This window comes from Aquarana catesbeiana, linkage group LG02, assembly GCF_042186555.1.
Source record: "Aquarana catesbeiana isolate 2022-GZ linkage group LG02, ASM4218655v1, whole genome shotgun sequence".
NCBI lineage: Eukaryota > Metazoa > Chordata > Amphibia > Anura > Ranidae > Aquarana > Aquarana catesbeiana.
This window is the reverse complement of record NC_133325.1, coordinates 430,008,704-430,024,426: the sequence shown is the minus strand read 5'-3', so window position 1 is coordinate 430,024,426 and position 15,723 is coordinate 430,008,704. Positions and strand designations below refer to the sequence as shown.

At 44.0% G+C, this 15,723-nt stretch overlaps 1 protein-coding gene across 1 annotated transcript in view; it reads left to right on the top strand.

Annotated features, from left to right (window-relative positions):
• LOC141128303 (uncharacterized) overlaps positions 1-15,723 on the top strand; it is a 122,828-nt gene that overhangs the window by 77,650 nt on the left and 29,455 nt on the right. Inside the window, exons 5-6 of the mRNA XM_073615513.1 lie at positions 5,439-5,537; positions 14,219-14,363. Of these exons, the coding sequence (XP_073471614.1) occupies positions 5,439-5,537; positions 14,219-14,363 (244 nt within the window). The remainder of the gene's footprint in view (positions 1-5,438; positions 5,538-14,218; positions 14,364-15,723) is intronic.

Below are 15,723 nucleotides of genomic sequence, written 5' to 3'. Positions count from 1 at the left end.
ATTAGCCCTGTGTCAGATCTTCAATAGACATCTTGGCAGCAGTGGTCTCTTTGAAACTTGTACTCACACATGTCCCAGCAGGTGGGCTTGAGCCAAGGCATTGTTCTTCTGATCACAAAGCTTTGATGTGTTTCATTCCTACCTGGCTGTGTCAAACAGGAAGTGAAATACCAGAAGTAAGATATTAAACCATGTTGCTATCCAACAGCTAATAATGTTTTTTGTGTATTTTTAGCAAAGAGGGGGGCAGTGTCATGTAGGCTGTACGGGAACCCCTGTGATTCCTAACAGCAGCCCTGTGTGTAATTATGAATTAGCAATTCACTATTTAAAGTAATTGAAAAGGTAGAAGGTTTTTTACCTAATGCATTCTCTGCATTAAGGTAAAAAAAACTTTCTGTGCACAGGATCACCCCTAGCCCCCTAAATACTTAGTGGAGCTAAATCTCGATTCAGTGCTGTCAGAGAGCAGACGCTCCTGCTGCTGTCAGTCACAGCCTGTGAGGAGAGTGCGGGGAGCAGGGCTAAGCAGAGCTGTGTGTGTCAGTGGATTGAGCCTGCACGAGTGCTATGGGAGTACTCGGCGGGGGGGAGGAGCCAGGGGCCCCAGTGGGGGACCCCAGAAGAAGAGGATCAGGGATGCTCTGTGCAAAGCCATTGCACAAAGTAGGCAAGTATGACATGTTTGCTATTAACCACTTGCCCGACAGCTCACGCCAATATACATCGGCAGAGTGGCACCGCTGCACAAATGGATGTACCTGTACGTCCCTCCGTAAAAGCAGGATAGCAGACGCGTGCACACCGCCAGTGGCACGCACGCGGTGAGGAGAGGCAGAACGGGGAACTACCTATGTAAACAAGGCATTTCCTTGTTCTGCCTAGTGACATGACAGAGTGATCGGGAACAGTGATTTCTGTCATGTTTCAGTAAGCCTATCCCCCCTACAGTTAGAACACGCTGAGGGAACACACTTTTGACCCCTTGATCGCCCCCTAGTGTTAACCCCGTTTCTGCCAGTGTCATTTTTACATTGATCAGTGCATTTTTATAGCACTGATCAATGTAATAATGTCACTTGTCCCCAAAAAGAGTAATTTGGAATTAGATTTGTCCGCCGCAATGTCGCAGTCCTACTAAAAATCGTAGATCACCGTCATTACCAGTAAAAACAATAAAAAAAATTAGAAGTCTCTAAATCTATCCTGTAGTTTGTAGATGCGACAACTTTTGCGCAAACCAATCAATATACGCCTATTGCGTTTTTTTTTTTTTTTTACCAAAAATATGTAGAAGAATATATATCGGCCTAAACTGATGAATAAATTAATTTTGTTATATTTATTTTTTTTTTTTTTGGATTTTGCATTATAGCAGAAAGTTAAAAAAATGTTTGTTTTTTTTCAAAATTGACGGTCTTTTTTTGTTTGTAGTGCAAAAAATAAAAACCGCAGAGGTGATCAAATACCACAAAAAGAAAGCTCTATTTGTGGGAAAAAAAGGACGTACATTATGTTTTGGTACAGCGTCGCACAATAGCGCGATTGTCAGTTAAAGCAACACAGTGCAGTATTGCAAAAAATGCTCCGGTCATTAAGGGGGAAAATCCTTCCGGGCTGACGTGGTTAAAAGAAACATGTCTACAATCACATAAATACCGTAGTTATTTTACAATTTTGTTTTCATTTAATTGGAGTGCTCCACTGGTTTATCTGTATGAATTTAAATTTGGCGGTTATCCTCATCCTATCTAGATTTAGTCTCAGAGGTAACTCTGTCATGCAGACAGAATAATGAATCACTTGCAATTTTTATTACAAAAAACACAAGCAGCAAGTTGCTGCACTACTGCTGCCATCTTATAAAGAGACATAGCCACAGGAACATGGTCAGCATCTATGTTATAGTGGCTCCTGTATTTGGACATGCAAAACCCGATCCATTCTAATCTTTCATTCCATGAGTACACCCATGGGGATCACCCACTTAGCAGTGGCAGACCACAGGTGCAAGGGAGCTGGGACAAAAGGACCAAATAACATGCATTTTATAGATGGCCTACAGAAAACTAAAAACACCACTCAGGGTGATAGCTTATTCTTTGTCTTGGAGCTATGTCCTATTATGAAAGCGCTCCCCTTCTCCGACTCCAGATTCATTTCAAGCATGCACCAAAAGCCTGTCTGACAAAAGCAAATTTCTCTGCCACTATGTCTGAATTCTTTGAATAACTCTCGACACTTCTATAACCTTCAGTTTCCAGATCATAATAGGAGCAACCTCCTTTACTTGAGTGTTTTATAGAGGAAAGTATTGGGGACCCTGTTTTTGTAGCAGAGACCACAGAGGAATTTCCTTCCCTTGCATTTTATGAGGCACAAGGTACAGCTTCACACCAAATGCTCTATACTGTGGACACATTAATTGGCGCAGTATACACTCTCCATAGCCAAACACTAAGGCAAGCCCATACATTATGCATTTTTTTTTTTCATTCAACCGGTGGGTTGAACAAAATAAAATGCCTTGATTCCCCTATCCATGCATTCAGTGTGGATGGGGTAATCCCTCCCACTGTGGTATTGTATTCTGACAGCGGGGAGTCTTCTTTGCCAGCAGAATACAATGATCAGTGTTGCCGCCTACAGCCGTTGCCACTGATTATTCAGGAAAAACCCTACAAGCTGGTTGTAGATCGACTTGTGTACATCCAGCCTGCCCATACATGGATCAAACTTCAGTCCTTTCTGAACGGGCCGAATATCGATCCATGTATGGCCGCCCTTGGGCTTGAATTCCACTTTTGTTGATTGGCATTTTGAAGTCCTCATAAAGGCCTTATTTGCTCTTGCAAGTTCAGCTCTGCCGCCAGCAATTGCTGCCATGTCTATTTGACAGACTATTGCTAACTGTACAAATGAACAGAGGCCAAGAAATTGTCTTTGATGACCCCTCTCTTTTAGAACAATGGCAGCTGATGCCCTCAACCTTTTTGTTTTGTGTTGACACTCTCAAGAATGTAATTTGCCAAGCATCTAGCATGTCCCTTTATCTTCGTGCTAAAGCGCAAGATTTTATAGCTAAAATTTTTTCTGCTGAACCTGCTTATAAAAAGCATCTTCTATGCAAGCCATTTGATGTTGGACACCTTTTTTGGACAACCCCTTGATAAATTAATCAAAAAAGGCACTACTACCACACAAGTGCATTGTAAAAGACTAAGGGGTTGATTTACTAAAGGCAAATCAACTGTGCACATTGCAAAGTGCAGTTGCTCCAGAGCTTAGCAAATGAGCAGAAGCTTTGCTGACTTCTATCATCCAATCATGTGCAAGTAAAATGATGTTTTGTTTTTTTTTCATTTTCCCTGCACGTGATTGGATATTCTTTGCAAAGTGAAGTTTTACATAATTTACTAAGCTCTGGAGCAACTGCACCAAGTGAAAACATTGGGAAAAAAAATTAAAAAGAAGAAAATGAATGCAGCCACCACATCTGATGATTGATAAGCCGCAATATATTACATTTTAGTTTGGGTTTATTACCGCTCTCACACTGGCTTTCAAATTGGAGCGGTGCGCTTGCAGGATGGTACAAAAAAGTCCTGCAAGCCGTATCTTTGGAGCGCTGTTGAAAACAATGGGGCAGCGCCGTTATGCCGGCAGCTTTAACCCCTTTTCGGGCACTAGCAGGGGGTTAAATCTGCCCCGCTAGTGGCCGAATAATGCCGCTAAAACGACGGTAAAGCGGCGCTAAAAATAGTGCCGCTTTACCGCTGACGCCCGCCCCAGTCTGAAAGTAGCCTAACAGTTTCAAGGTTTCATCCGCCCCATTCTGGACTAAACATATTTCTTTGTGGACCAAAATTCCAGATTAAATCAACAAGATCTGTCATTGCACCTCTCAGAGCTGGGCAATTTCTGGCATTGTTGACATACAGTACAAGATGCCTATCCACACATTCCCCTTCTTCCTTAAACCTCAACACTTTCTGGATTTTGCTGTAGGAGACCAACACTTCTAATCTGTAGCACTACTATTTCATCTGGTATATCCTTTGCACCCCAAGTGTTTACAAAAGTGTATGCTGCACTTCTGGCTTTTCATGGGACCCAGGGCATTTACATCGCAGGATACCTGGATGACCTCTTGCTGAAGGACTCCTCAGTCACAACTTTGTTTTCCAGTATTCAGTTCCCTGAAGCTGGATAATCAACTTTCCAAATCTGCTCTCCAGCCATTGTCTGGAATACCTGGGTCTAATCTTGAATGCAGCCCAAGCCAGAATTTGCCTTCCTTGGGGGAAAGTTGCTTCCCTAAGGTCCCACCCAAGGACACTCAGGTCAAAATAATCCTCTCAGTTCACTTCTGCATGAGGATTCTTGGCTTGATGTTAGGCTCCATCGAGGCAGTTCCCTTTGCCCAGTTTTACTCCACACCTCTTCAATCGAACATACTCACGACATGGAACAAGCAAATCCAATTCTTGTAATGCAATTGGAGGAGGTCAGCAGGACAGGAGGGGGCAGCAGGACAGGAGGGGGAAGTGTCATGTAAGGGGGCAGCGAGAAAGATGGGGGGCAGCAGTAAAGGTGGGGGGAGCAGCATAACAGGTTGGAAGCAGTGTCACAGGTGGGGGGCAGTGGGACAGGTGAGAGGCAGTGTCACAGGTGGGGGGCAGTGTCACACACACCTAGGGAAGCACCAGTCCTCCTAGCTCTCATCTGTCCAACAGTGCCAGGAGAGGTGGCTGAGCCTGTGTCCCATCTCCACCAGCATCTTCGGCAGCAGCTGCAAGAAAGAGCAGGGGGGGGGCTTCTCCACCCTGACCTCCTCCTCCATGGGGCCCTCCGCTGGCACCAACTGGTCTCACCCACCCCACACAGCCCGGCGCACACTGGTGCCTGATCGGAGCGGAGCCTTCCTGACTGTAACAACGGGCCCTGACCTACATGCACAAAAGAGTGGGGGGGGGGGGCTCCTTCACCTGACCTCCTCCTCCTCCATGGGGCCCTGCAACCTACACACACAAAAAAGCGGGGAGCGGCTCCTCCCCCCTGATGTCCTCCTCCATGGGGCCCTCAATCCTGGCACCTGACCTCACCCCACCCCGCACAGCCCCAGACAAAATTACTATATTTAACATGGTGTACTGAGATCATCTTTTTAGTCAGATTTATTAAATTCTACTTTTCAATCCTGACCTAGGATTGAGCCATGGTCAAACATGGATTGCAGGAAAAAAAAACTCTTCTATAGGTGGTGCATGACAGAGATCAAGCCTTGTCCCACACATGCATTTTTCAAAATGAACATTAAACAATAACACTGAACATTTGTCTCTTATAGGGTTTAAAAACACAGGCCAGGCAACTGACTGAATAATTCATTGTATTCATATTGCACTTAACATTGCCTGTTTATCATTTTACCACAGAATACCTGTCACTTATATTACTGCATGGGAGACAGTTGTTACAAAAATGAATCTTCTTTTTCAAGTTTGAGTAACACAACATGTTCTACTTATTGTGAGGTAAGTAGCTGTGGTATTTAGACAACTGTATGCCTTTCTACAGTATGTCACAATTATTTTTCTAAACCTATTTTCTATCTAATACTATGAATGCAATACCTTCAATCTCCCCTTGAGCTGAATGCATAAGAGGGTTTAGATAGAGTGGAGATGGACAATAAGACTTATAAGGTCCTCCGTAGGAAGATTTACCATCTCTATTTGTTTTGTTGACCATTATCACTGAGAAGGAAAGTGAAAGGAAATCCCACATTTTGAAATGTCACCAGAATAAGAATAGAGGGGAAATCTTCCAATGGGCACAGTAGTTCTGGTGACAACCAGAGATTGCCTCACTTTGATGAAATTTCTCTTCACTTTCTGTTGTGGCTATGGGACAGGAAAGTGAAATCTCTCCAACAACAGATGGCAATAGAAAACATGACAGGCCTTACAATATCCAAAATGAAAAAAAGTTTTGGCTATAGTCCTACTTTAAGGCTGGACTGGAGGAGAAATAGAATATGGGTATAGTAGTCAGAGATTGGTGTGCTGGGATGATGAGCCAGGGAGAGCAATTGGGTTTCATAAAGAGGAAAGGTTAAAGTGATATTAAGACCCCTTTCACACTGGGGCGTTTTTCAAGCACTTTTGAGCTAACAATAGCTCATGTAAAGCGCCTGAAAAACGCCTCCCCTGCAGCCTCAGGGTGAGAGCCCTAGTGCTTTCACACTGGGGCGGTGCGCTTGCAGGATATTAGAAAAAGTCCTACAAGCAGCATCTTTGGGGCAGTGACCGCCTCTGCCCATTTAAATGAATGGGCAGCGCTGCCGAGGCACCTGAAAAGTGCTTCGGTAGCGGCGCTTTTCGGGTGCTTTTAATCCTTTCTTCAGCCGCTAGCAGGGGTTAAAAGCGACCCACTAGCGGCCGAATAGCGCCGCTAAAACGACTGTAAAGCGCAGCTAAAACTAGGGCTCTTAAAGTAAGTTATTTGCTTGTTTTTTTAATAACAAACATGTCATACTAACCTGCTCTGTGCAGTGGTTTTGCACAGAGCAGCCCAGATCCTCCTCTTCTTATGTCCCCTGTTGCGGCTCCTGGCCCCTCATTCCTGCCAAGTGCACATTACTGGATCGCGATGGGGCTCAGGTAAGTATTAGGGGGGCTAAGGGGGCTGCTGCAAGAATGCATGAAAGTAATATACACTATATTACCAAAAGTATTGGGATGCCAGCCGTTACACGCACATGAACTTTAATGGCATCATAGTCTTAGTCCGTAAGGGTTCAATATTGAGTGGGCTCACCCTTTGCTGCTACAACAGCTTCAACTTTTCTAGGAAGGCCGTCCACAAGGTTTGGGAGTGTGTCTATAGGAATGTTTGACTTGCCTGCACAGAGTCCTGACCTCAACTCGATAGAACACCTTTGGTATAAATTAGAGAAGAGACTGCATGCCAGGCCTTCTTGTCCAACATCAGTGCCTGACCTGACAAATGCGCTTCTGGAAGAAAGGGCAAACATTCCCATTGACAAACTCCTAAACCTTGTGGACAGCCTTCCCAGAAGAGTTGAAACTGTTATAGCTGCAAAGGGTGGGCCAACTCAATATTATACCCTACACCCTATTAGGCGTCCTAATACTTTTGGTAACATAGAGAGTATATATCTATATATATATATATATATATATATTACACACACACATACATACACACACATATACAGTTGTGCTCAAAAGTTTACATACCCTGGCAGAATTTATGATTTCTTGGCCATTTTTCAGAGAATATGAATGATAACACAAAAACATTTCTTTCACTCATGGTTAGTGTTTGGCTGAAGCCACTTATTATCTATCTACTGTGTTTACTCTTTTTAAATCATAATGACAACAGAAACTACCCAAATGACCTTGATCAAAAGATTACATACCCCGGCATGTTTGGCCTTGGTACAGACACAGAAGGTGGCACACACAGATTAAAATGGCAATTAAAGGGATATTTCCCACATTTGTGGCTTTTTAAATTACAATCAGTGTCTGTGTATAAATAGTCAATGAGTTTGTTAGCTCTCACATGGATGCACTAAGCAGGCTAGACACGGAGCAATGAGGAGGTAGAAAAGAACAGTCAAAAGACCTGCGTAACAAGGTAATGAAACTTTACAAAGATGGAAAAGGATATAAAAAGATACCCAAAGCCTTGAATATGCCAGTCAGTACTGTTTAATCACTTATGAACCACCGCCATATAGCAAAATGACGGCAACAAAGTGGCTTCAATATCCTGACCGGACATCATATGACATCACCAGGATATCAAGGCTCTGCGCACCCCCGGGGCGCGCATCGTGGCGATTGTTGTTGCGGTGTGTCAGTCTGACACACCGCAACACCGATCTAGGTAAAGAGTCTCTGATGGAGACACTTTACCACGTGATCAGGCGTGTCCAATCACGGCTGATCACAGTGTAAACAGAAAGAGCCGTTGATCAGCTTTTCATCACTCGCGTCTGTCAGACGTGAGTAGAGGAGAGCCGGTTGGCTTCTCCTCTGACAGGGGGGGTCTGTGCTGATTGATTATCAGTGCAGCCCCCCCGAGGATGCCCACACTAGGACCACTAGGGATGTCACCACCAGGTATGCCACCCTAGACCACCAAGGATGCCAGTCAGTGCCCACAATGGATGCCAGTGCCCACAATGGATGCCAATCAGTGCCCACAATGGACATCACTGATTGGCAGGCATTATTGTTTGGCACTGATTGGCATCCATACCATCAATTAGTGTACATCAGTGCCACTTATCAGTGCCCATCCATGCCCACCTGTGCCACCTATCAGTGCCCATCCGTGCCGCCTTTCAGTACCCATCAGTGCCACCTATGTGTACCCATCGGTGCTGCATATCGGTGTCACCTATCAGTGCCGCCTATCAGTGCCCCATCAGTGCCGCATATTAGTGCCCATCATCAGTGCCATCTCATCAGTGCCACCTCATTGGCGCCACCTCATCAGTGCCCATCAGTGCTGCCTTATCAGTGCCCGTCAGTGCAGCCTCATCAGTGAAGGAGAAAACTTACTTATTTACAAAGTTTTGTAACAGAAACAAAAAAAAACTTTTTTTATAAATATTTGGTCTTTTTTTTATTTGTTTAGCAGGAGATAAAAACCCCAGAGGTGATCAAATACCACCAAAAGAAAGCTCTATTTGTGGGAACAGAATGATAAAAATTTAGTTTGGGTACAGCGTTATATGATCGCACAATTGTCATTCAAAGTGAGACAGAGTTGAAAGCTGAAAATTGGTCTGGGCAGGAAGGTGTATAAGTGCCCTGTATTGAAGTGGTTAAGAAGTGGAAAATTAGGGACTCTTGATACCAAGCCAAGGTCAGGTAGACCAAGAAAGATTTCAGCCACAACTGCCACAGGAACTGTTTGGGATACAAAGAACCACAGGTAACCTCAGGAGAAATACAGGCTGCTCTGGAAAAAGATGGTGTGGTTGCTTTTAAGGAGCACAATACGATGATACTTTAAAAAAAAAGAGCTGCATGGTCAAGTTGCCAGAAAGAAGCCTTTACTGTACAAGTTCCACAAAAAAACATGGTTTCAGTTTGCCCAACAACACCTTGACATGCCTCATTGGCTTTTTTGTGGCATTGACGCAGTAAAGGCTTCCTTCTGGCAGCCCAACCATGCAGCTCTTTTTTGTTCAAGTATCGTTGAATTGTGCTCCTTAAAAACAACCACACCATCTTTTTGGAGAGCAGCCTGTATTTCTCCTGTGGTTACCTCTGAGGTTTTCTTTGTATCCTGAGAAATTCTTCCGCCAGTTGTGGCTGCAATCTTTCTTGGTCTACCTGACCTTGGCTTGGTATCAAAAGAGCCCCTAATTTTCCACTAAGTGATTAAACAGTACTGACTGGCATATTCAAGGTTTTGGATATCTTTTTATATCCTTTTCCATCTTTGTAAAGTTTCATTACCTTGTTACGCAGTTCTTTTGACTGTTCTTTTCTACCTCCTCATGGCTCAGTGCATCCATGTGAGAGAGCTAACAAACTCATTTACTATTTATACACAGACACTAATTGTAATTTTAAAAGCCGCAAATGTGGGAAATGTACCTTTTAATTGCCATTTTAACCTGTGTTTGCCAACTTCTGTGTCAGTACCAAGGCCATTCCAGGGTATGTAAACTTTTGATCAGGGTCATTTGGGTAGTTTGTTGTCATTATGATTAAAAAAGCGTAAACACAGTTGATTGATAATAAATGGCTTCAGCCAAACACTAACCATGAGTGAAAGAAATGTTTTTTGTGTTATCATTCATATTCTCTGAAAAATGGCCAAGAAATCATAAATTCTGCCAGGGTATGTAAACTTATGAGCACAATGGTATATACAGTATATCACAAAAGTGAGTACACCCCTTACATTTTTGTAAATATTTTATTATATCTTTTCATGTGACAACACTGAAGAAATGACACTTTGCTACAATGTAAAGTAGTGAGTGTACCCTTGTATAACAGTGTAAATTTGCTGTCCCCTCAAAATAATTCAACACACAGCCATTAATGTCTAAACCGCTGGCAACAAAAGTGAGTGCAGTGGAACCTCGGATTACGAGCATAACCTGTTCCAGGAGTATGCTCGTAATCAAAAGTACTCGCATATCAAAGCGAGTTTTCCCATTGAAGTCAGTGGAAACGAAAAAAATTTGTTCCGCATTGACTTCAATGGGATGCAACACCGCATGCGGCCAGAGGGCAAACCTCGGAAAGACTTCCTATCCAAGATTTGCCAAGGTCAGCTGTGCTGTCCTCGGGCCTCTCCGTGCATTTCCGAACGGCGCAATCAGCTGCGATCGGCGCCGTTCAGCTCTGCTCAGCTCCGGCGCCCCCCCACCTCAGGCCAAGAGCGGTACTGCACACCGCTTTGGCCTATATTGTGCTCGTTTTGCAAGACAACACTCGCAAACCGGCCAAGAAACAATACCCCCTGGATGGGACTTTGATAGACCACCAACACTGGATAAGTGTAAAAAAGTTTATTGCACAAATGCTGGACAATTAGACAAGTGAACAAATATGAATATAAAAAGACGTTTATCGTCTGGTAGTGCATATAACAAACGTAGCAAAACACAAAAAACAAAGTACAAAAATGACACTAGTATTCTCCGATGGGTGAATACCCTAATACCCTAGGGTATCGCCATGGTTGACCAAAGAAGTTGAGTGCATGTGCTCAGCGTCATATCCAGAAGTTGTCTTTGGGAAATATACATATGAGTGCTGCCAGCATTGCTGCAGAGGTTGAAGGGGTAGGGGGGTCAGCCTGTCAGTGCTAAGACCATACACCGCACACTGCATCAAACTGGTCTGCATGGCTGTTGTCCCAGAAGGAAGCCTCTTCTAAAGATGATGCACAAGAATGCCCGCAAACAGTTTGCTGAAGACAAGCAGACTAAGAACATAGATTACTGGAACCATGTCCTGTGGTTTGATGAGACCAAGATAAACTTATTTGGTTCAGATGGTGTCAAGCGTGGGTGGTGGAAACTAGGTGAGGAGTACAAAGACAAGTGTGTCCTGCCTACAGTCAAGCATGGTGGTGGGAGTGTCATGGTCTGGGTCTGCATGAGGGCTGCAGGCACTGGGGAGCTACAGTTCATTGATGGAACCATAATTTTCAACATGTACTGTGACATACTGAAGCAGAGCATGATCCCCTCCCTTCGGAGACTGGGTCGCAGGGCAGTATTCCAACATGATAACGACCCCAAACATACCTCCAAGACAACCACAGCCTAGCTAAAGAAGCTGAGGGTAAAGTTGATGGACTGGCCAAGCATGTCTCCAGACCTAAACCCTATTGAGCATCTGTGGGACATCCTCAAACGGAAGGTGGAGGAGCGCAAGGTCTCTAACATCCACCAGCTTCGTAATGTCGTCATGGAGGAGTGGAAGAGGACTCCAGTGGCAACCTGTGAATTTCTGGTGAACTCCATGCCCAAGAGGGTTAAGGCAGTGCTGGAAAATAATGGTGGCCACACAAAATATTGACACTTTGGCCCAAATTTGGACATTTTCACTTAGGGGTGTAATCACTTTTGTTACCAGCGGTTTAGACATTAATGGCTGTTTGTTGCGTTATTTTGAGGGGACTGCAAACTGACACTGTTAAACAAGCTGTACACTCACTACTTTACATTGTAGCGAAGTGTCATTTCTTCAGTGTTGTCACATGAAAAGATATAATCAAATATTTACAAAAATGTGAGGGGTGTACTCACTTTGTGACATACTGTATATATAGATATATATAGATATATTTATATATATACACTGAGCAAAATTTTTAATTCAACGCTTTTGTGTTTGCCCCTATTTATCATGAGCTGAATGCAAAGATCTACAACTTTTTCTATGTACACAAATCTGTCTAAATCTGTGTTAGAGCCGGTTCACACGGGGGCGACTTGTCAGGCAACCTAGCCGCCTGACAAGTCGCCTCCCGTTCTGTACAATGGAACCGTTTTAATCGGAGCGACGCAAGTCGCTCCGACTTAGAAGAAAGGTTCCTGTACTACTTTGGGGGCGACTTGCATAGACTTCTATACAGAAGTCGTCTTGCAAGTCGCCGCGGCAGTCGTGTGCAGGTCGCCTCGGTGAGGCGACCTGCAAGTCGTGCCGCTTCTAATGTGAACCGGCGCTTAGTGAGCACTTCTCTTTTGCTGAGATAATCCATCCACCTCACAGGTGTGACATATCCAGATGCTGATTAGACAGCATGATTATTGCACAGGTGTGCCTTAGGCTGGCCCCAATAAAAGGCCACTGTAAAATGTGCAGTTTTACTGTATTGGGGGGGGGGGGGTCAGGGTGGTCCAAAAACCAGTATCTGGTGTGACCACCATTTGCCTCACGCAGTGCAGCACATCTCCTTCACATAGAGTTGATCAGGTTGTTGATTGTGGCCTGTGGAATGTTGGTCCATTCCTCTTCAATGGCTGTGCGACGTTGCTGGATATTGGCAGGAATTGGAACACGCTGTTGTATACGCCGATCCAGAGCATCCCAAACATGCTCAATGGGTGACATGTCCGGTGAGTATGCTGGCCATGCAAGAACTGGGATGTTTTCAGCTTCCAGGAATTGTGTATAGATCTTTGAAAAATGGGGCCGTGCATTATCATGCTGCAACATGAGGTAATGGTCGTGGATGAATGGCACAACAATGGACCTCAGGATCTCGTCATCTCTGTGCATTCAAAATGCCATCAATAAAATGTAAAATGTGTTCATTGTCCATAGCATACTCCTGCCCATACCATTAGCCCACTGCCACTATGGGCCACTCGATCCACAACGTTGACATCAGCAAACCCACACAATGCCATACACGCTGTCTGCCATCTGCCCTGAACAGTGAAAACCAGGATTCATCTGTAAAGAGAACACCTCTCCAAAGTGCCAGACCCCATCGAATGTGAGCATTTGCCCACTCAAGTCGGTTACGACATACTGCAGTCAGGTCGAGACCCCGGTGAGGATGACGAGCATGCAGATGAGCTTCCTTGAAACGTTTTTTGACACTTTGTGCAGAAATTCTTTGGTTATGCAAACCGATTGTTGCAGCAGCTGTCCGGGTGGCTGGTCTCAGACGATCTTGGAGGTGAAGATGCTGGATGTGGAGGTCCTGGGCTGGTGTGGTTACATTTGGTCTGCAGTTGTGAGGCTGCCAAATTCTCTGAAACGCCTTTGGAGATGGCTTATGGTAGAGAAATGAACAATCAATTCAAGAGAAACAGCTCTGGTGGACATTCCTGCAGTCAGCATGCCAATTGCACGCACCCTCAAAACTTGCGACATCTGTGGCATTGGGCTGTTTGATAAAACTGCACATTTTAGAGTGGCCTTTTATTGTGGCCAGCCTAAGGCATACCTGTGCAATAATTATGCTGTCTAATCAGCATCTTGATATGCCACACCTGGTTGGTGGATGGATTATCTCAGGCAAAGGAGAAGTGCTCACTAACACAGATTTAGACAGATTTGTGAACAATATTTGAGAGAAATAGGCCTTCTGTGTACATAGAAAAAGTCGTAGATCTTTGCGTTCAGCTCATGATCAGGGATAAGCCGAACACCCCCCTGTTCGGTTCGCACCAGAACATGCGAACAGGCAAAAAATTTGTTCGAACACACGAAAACCGTTAAAGTCTATGGGACACGAACATGCATAATCAAAAGTGCTAATTTTAAAGGCTTATATGCAAGTTATTGTCATAAAAAGTGTTTGGGGACCTGGGTCCTGCCCCAGGGGACATGTATCAATGCAAATGAAGTTTTAAAAACGGACGTTTTTTCGGGAGCAGTGATTTTAATAATGCTTAAAGTGAAACAATAAAAGTGTAATATTCCTTTAAATTTCGTACCTGGGGGGTGTCTATAGTATGCCTGTAAAGGGGCGCATGTTTCCTGTGTTTAGAACAGTCTGACAGCAAAATGACATTTCAAAGGAAAAAAAGTAATGTAAAACTACTATCGCTAGCGCCGGCTATAATGAATTGTCGGTCCAGCAATACACATAAAAGTGCCAAATGTGACACCAGAGGGGGGGAGGAATCGGATCAGCGGAACTCTAAACACAGTGAGTAATCCTGAATTTTGATGTGTCATTTCAGATGTACCGTCACAACAGCTCCTTTTATGAAAACAGATGCAATCAGCACTGCATGCATCACATGTGCAACAGTACACAGCAAGATGGATGTGCACTAAACTGCTGCAATAAATCTATGTGCTTCAATGCAGAAGACATGAATGGAGGTAAGAAAATTATGTATAAATACAAACCAAATATCCCAGCTCACTTAACAGCCACCCCGCAACAAACCAAATTTTCCTGTCTAACAGTTCATGTTAAAACCAAGGGGTTTAATTTGCACACATTTGCAATTAAATGCATAAGCTGCTGCGGCCATGTCACGGCACCCCAGTGTACTGCAGTCATAGCTCTATAATTTTGAGTGTCTCCCAAGTTGGAGCACATACATATAATAATGGATAGATTAACAGCTTGCCGACCAGCCACCGCAGTTACTGCGGCAGGTTGGCTCGGCTACACAAATCGCCGTATGTGTACGTCGGGCTCGTACACGGCTATCTGGGGGCATGCAATTGGCCAGCGGGGGAACCAGTCAGTGGCTACGGCAGACTCGATGTCTGCCGGCCACCCGACATCGTTCCCCACAGAGACAGAACAAGGATCTGCCAAAGTAAACAAGGCAGATCTCCGTTCTGTCAAGGGATGACACAGAGATCCTGTCTTTCTGCTATGCAGGAAGACGGATCTGTGTGTTGTCCCAGGCAGCCCATCCCCCATATAATTAGTAAACACACCCAGGGAACACATTTAACCCTTTGATCGCCCCTGATGTTAACCCCTTTCTCTGCCAGTGCCATTAGTACAATGTCAGTACATATTTTTAGCACTGATAACTGTAAAAATGTCACTGGTTCCTAAAAAAAAAGTGTCAAAAATGTCAGTTAGGTGTCCGATCTATCCTCCGCAATGTCGCAGTCCTGCTAAAAATCGCTGATCACCGCCATTACGAGTAAGAAATAAATAAAATTAAAATAATAAGCGCAAACTATCAATATACGTTTATTGGGGTTTTTTTTACCAAAAATATGTAGCAGAATATATATTGGCCTAAATTGATGAAGAAATTAGATTTTTAAAATTATTTTATTAGGTATGTTTTATAGCAGAAAATAAAAAATATATTTTTTTTTTCGAAATTGTTGGTCTTTATTTGTTTATAGCACAAAAAATAAAACCCGCAGATGTGATCAAATACCACCAAAATAAAGTTGTATTTGTGGGAAAAAAGGACATCAATTTTATTTGGGTACAGCGTCGCACGACCGTGCAATTGTCAGCTAAAATAACGCAGTGCCGTATCGCAAAAAATGGCCTGGTCATTACGGGGCAAATCCTTCTGGGGCTGAAGTGGTTAAGGGCAGGTATGCCTGGAGGGAGCCCACCCCTCCTTAAAGATATAGGGATGCACTGGACACCCAGCTTTTTGACATGCTTCACTCTTCCATTTGCTCTTTGCTGCAAAGGTTAGTTATAGGTTGGGGTGGTTGTCATTTTCTTGTACCGTAGGAAAATTAAGTTTCT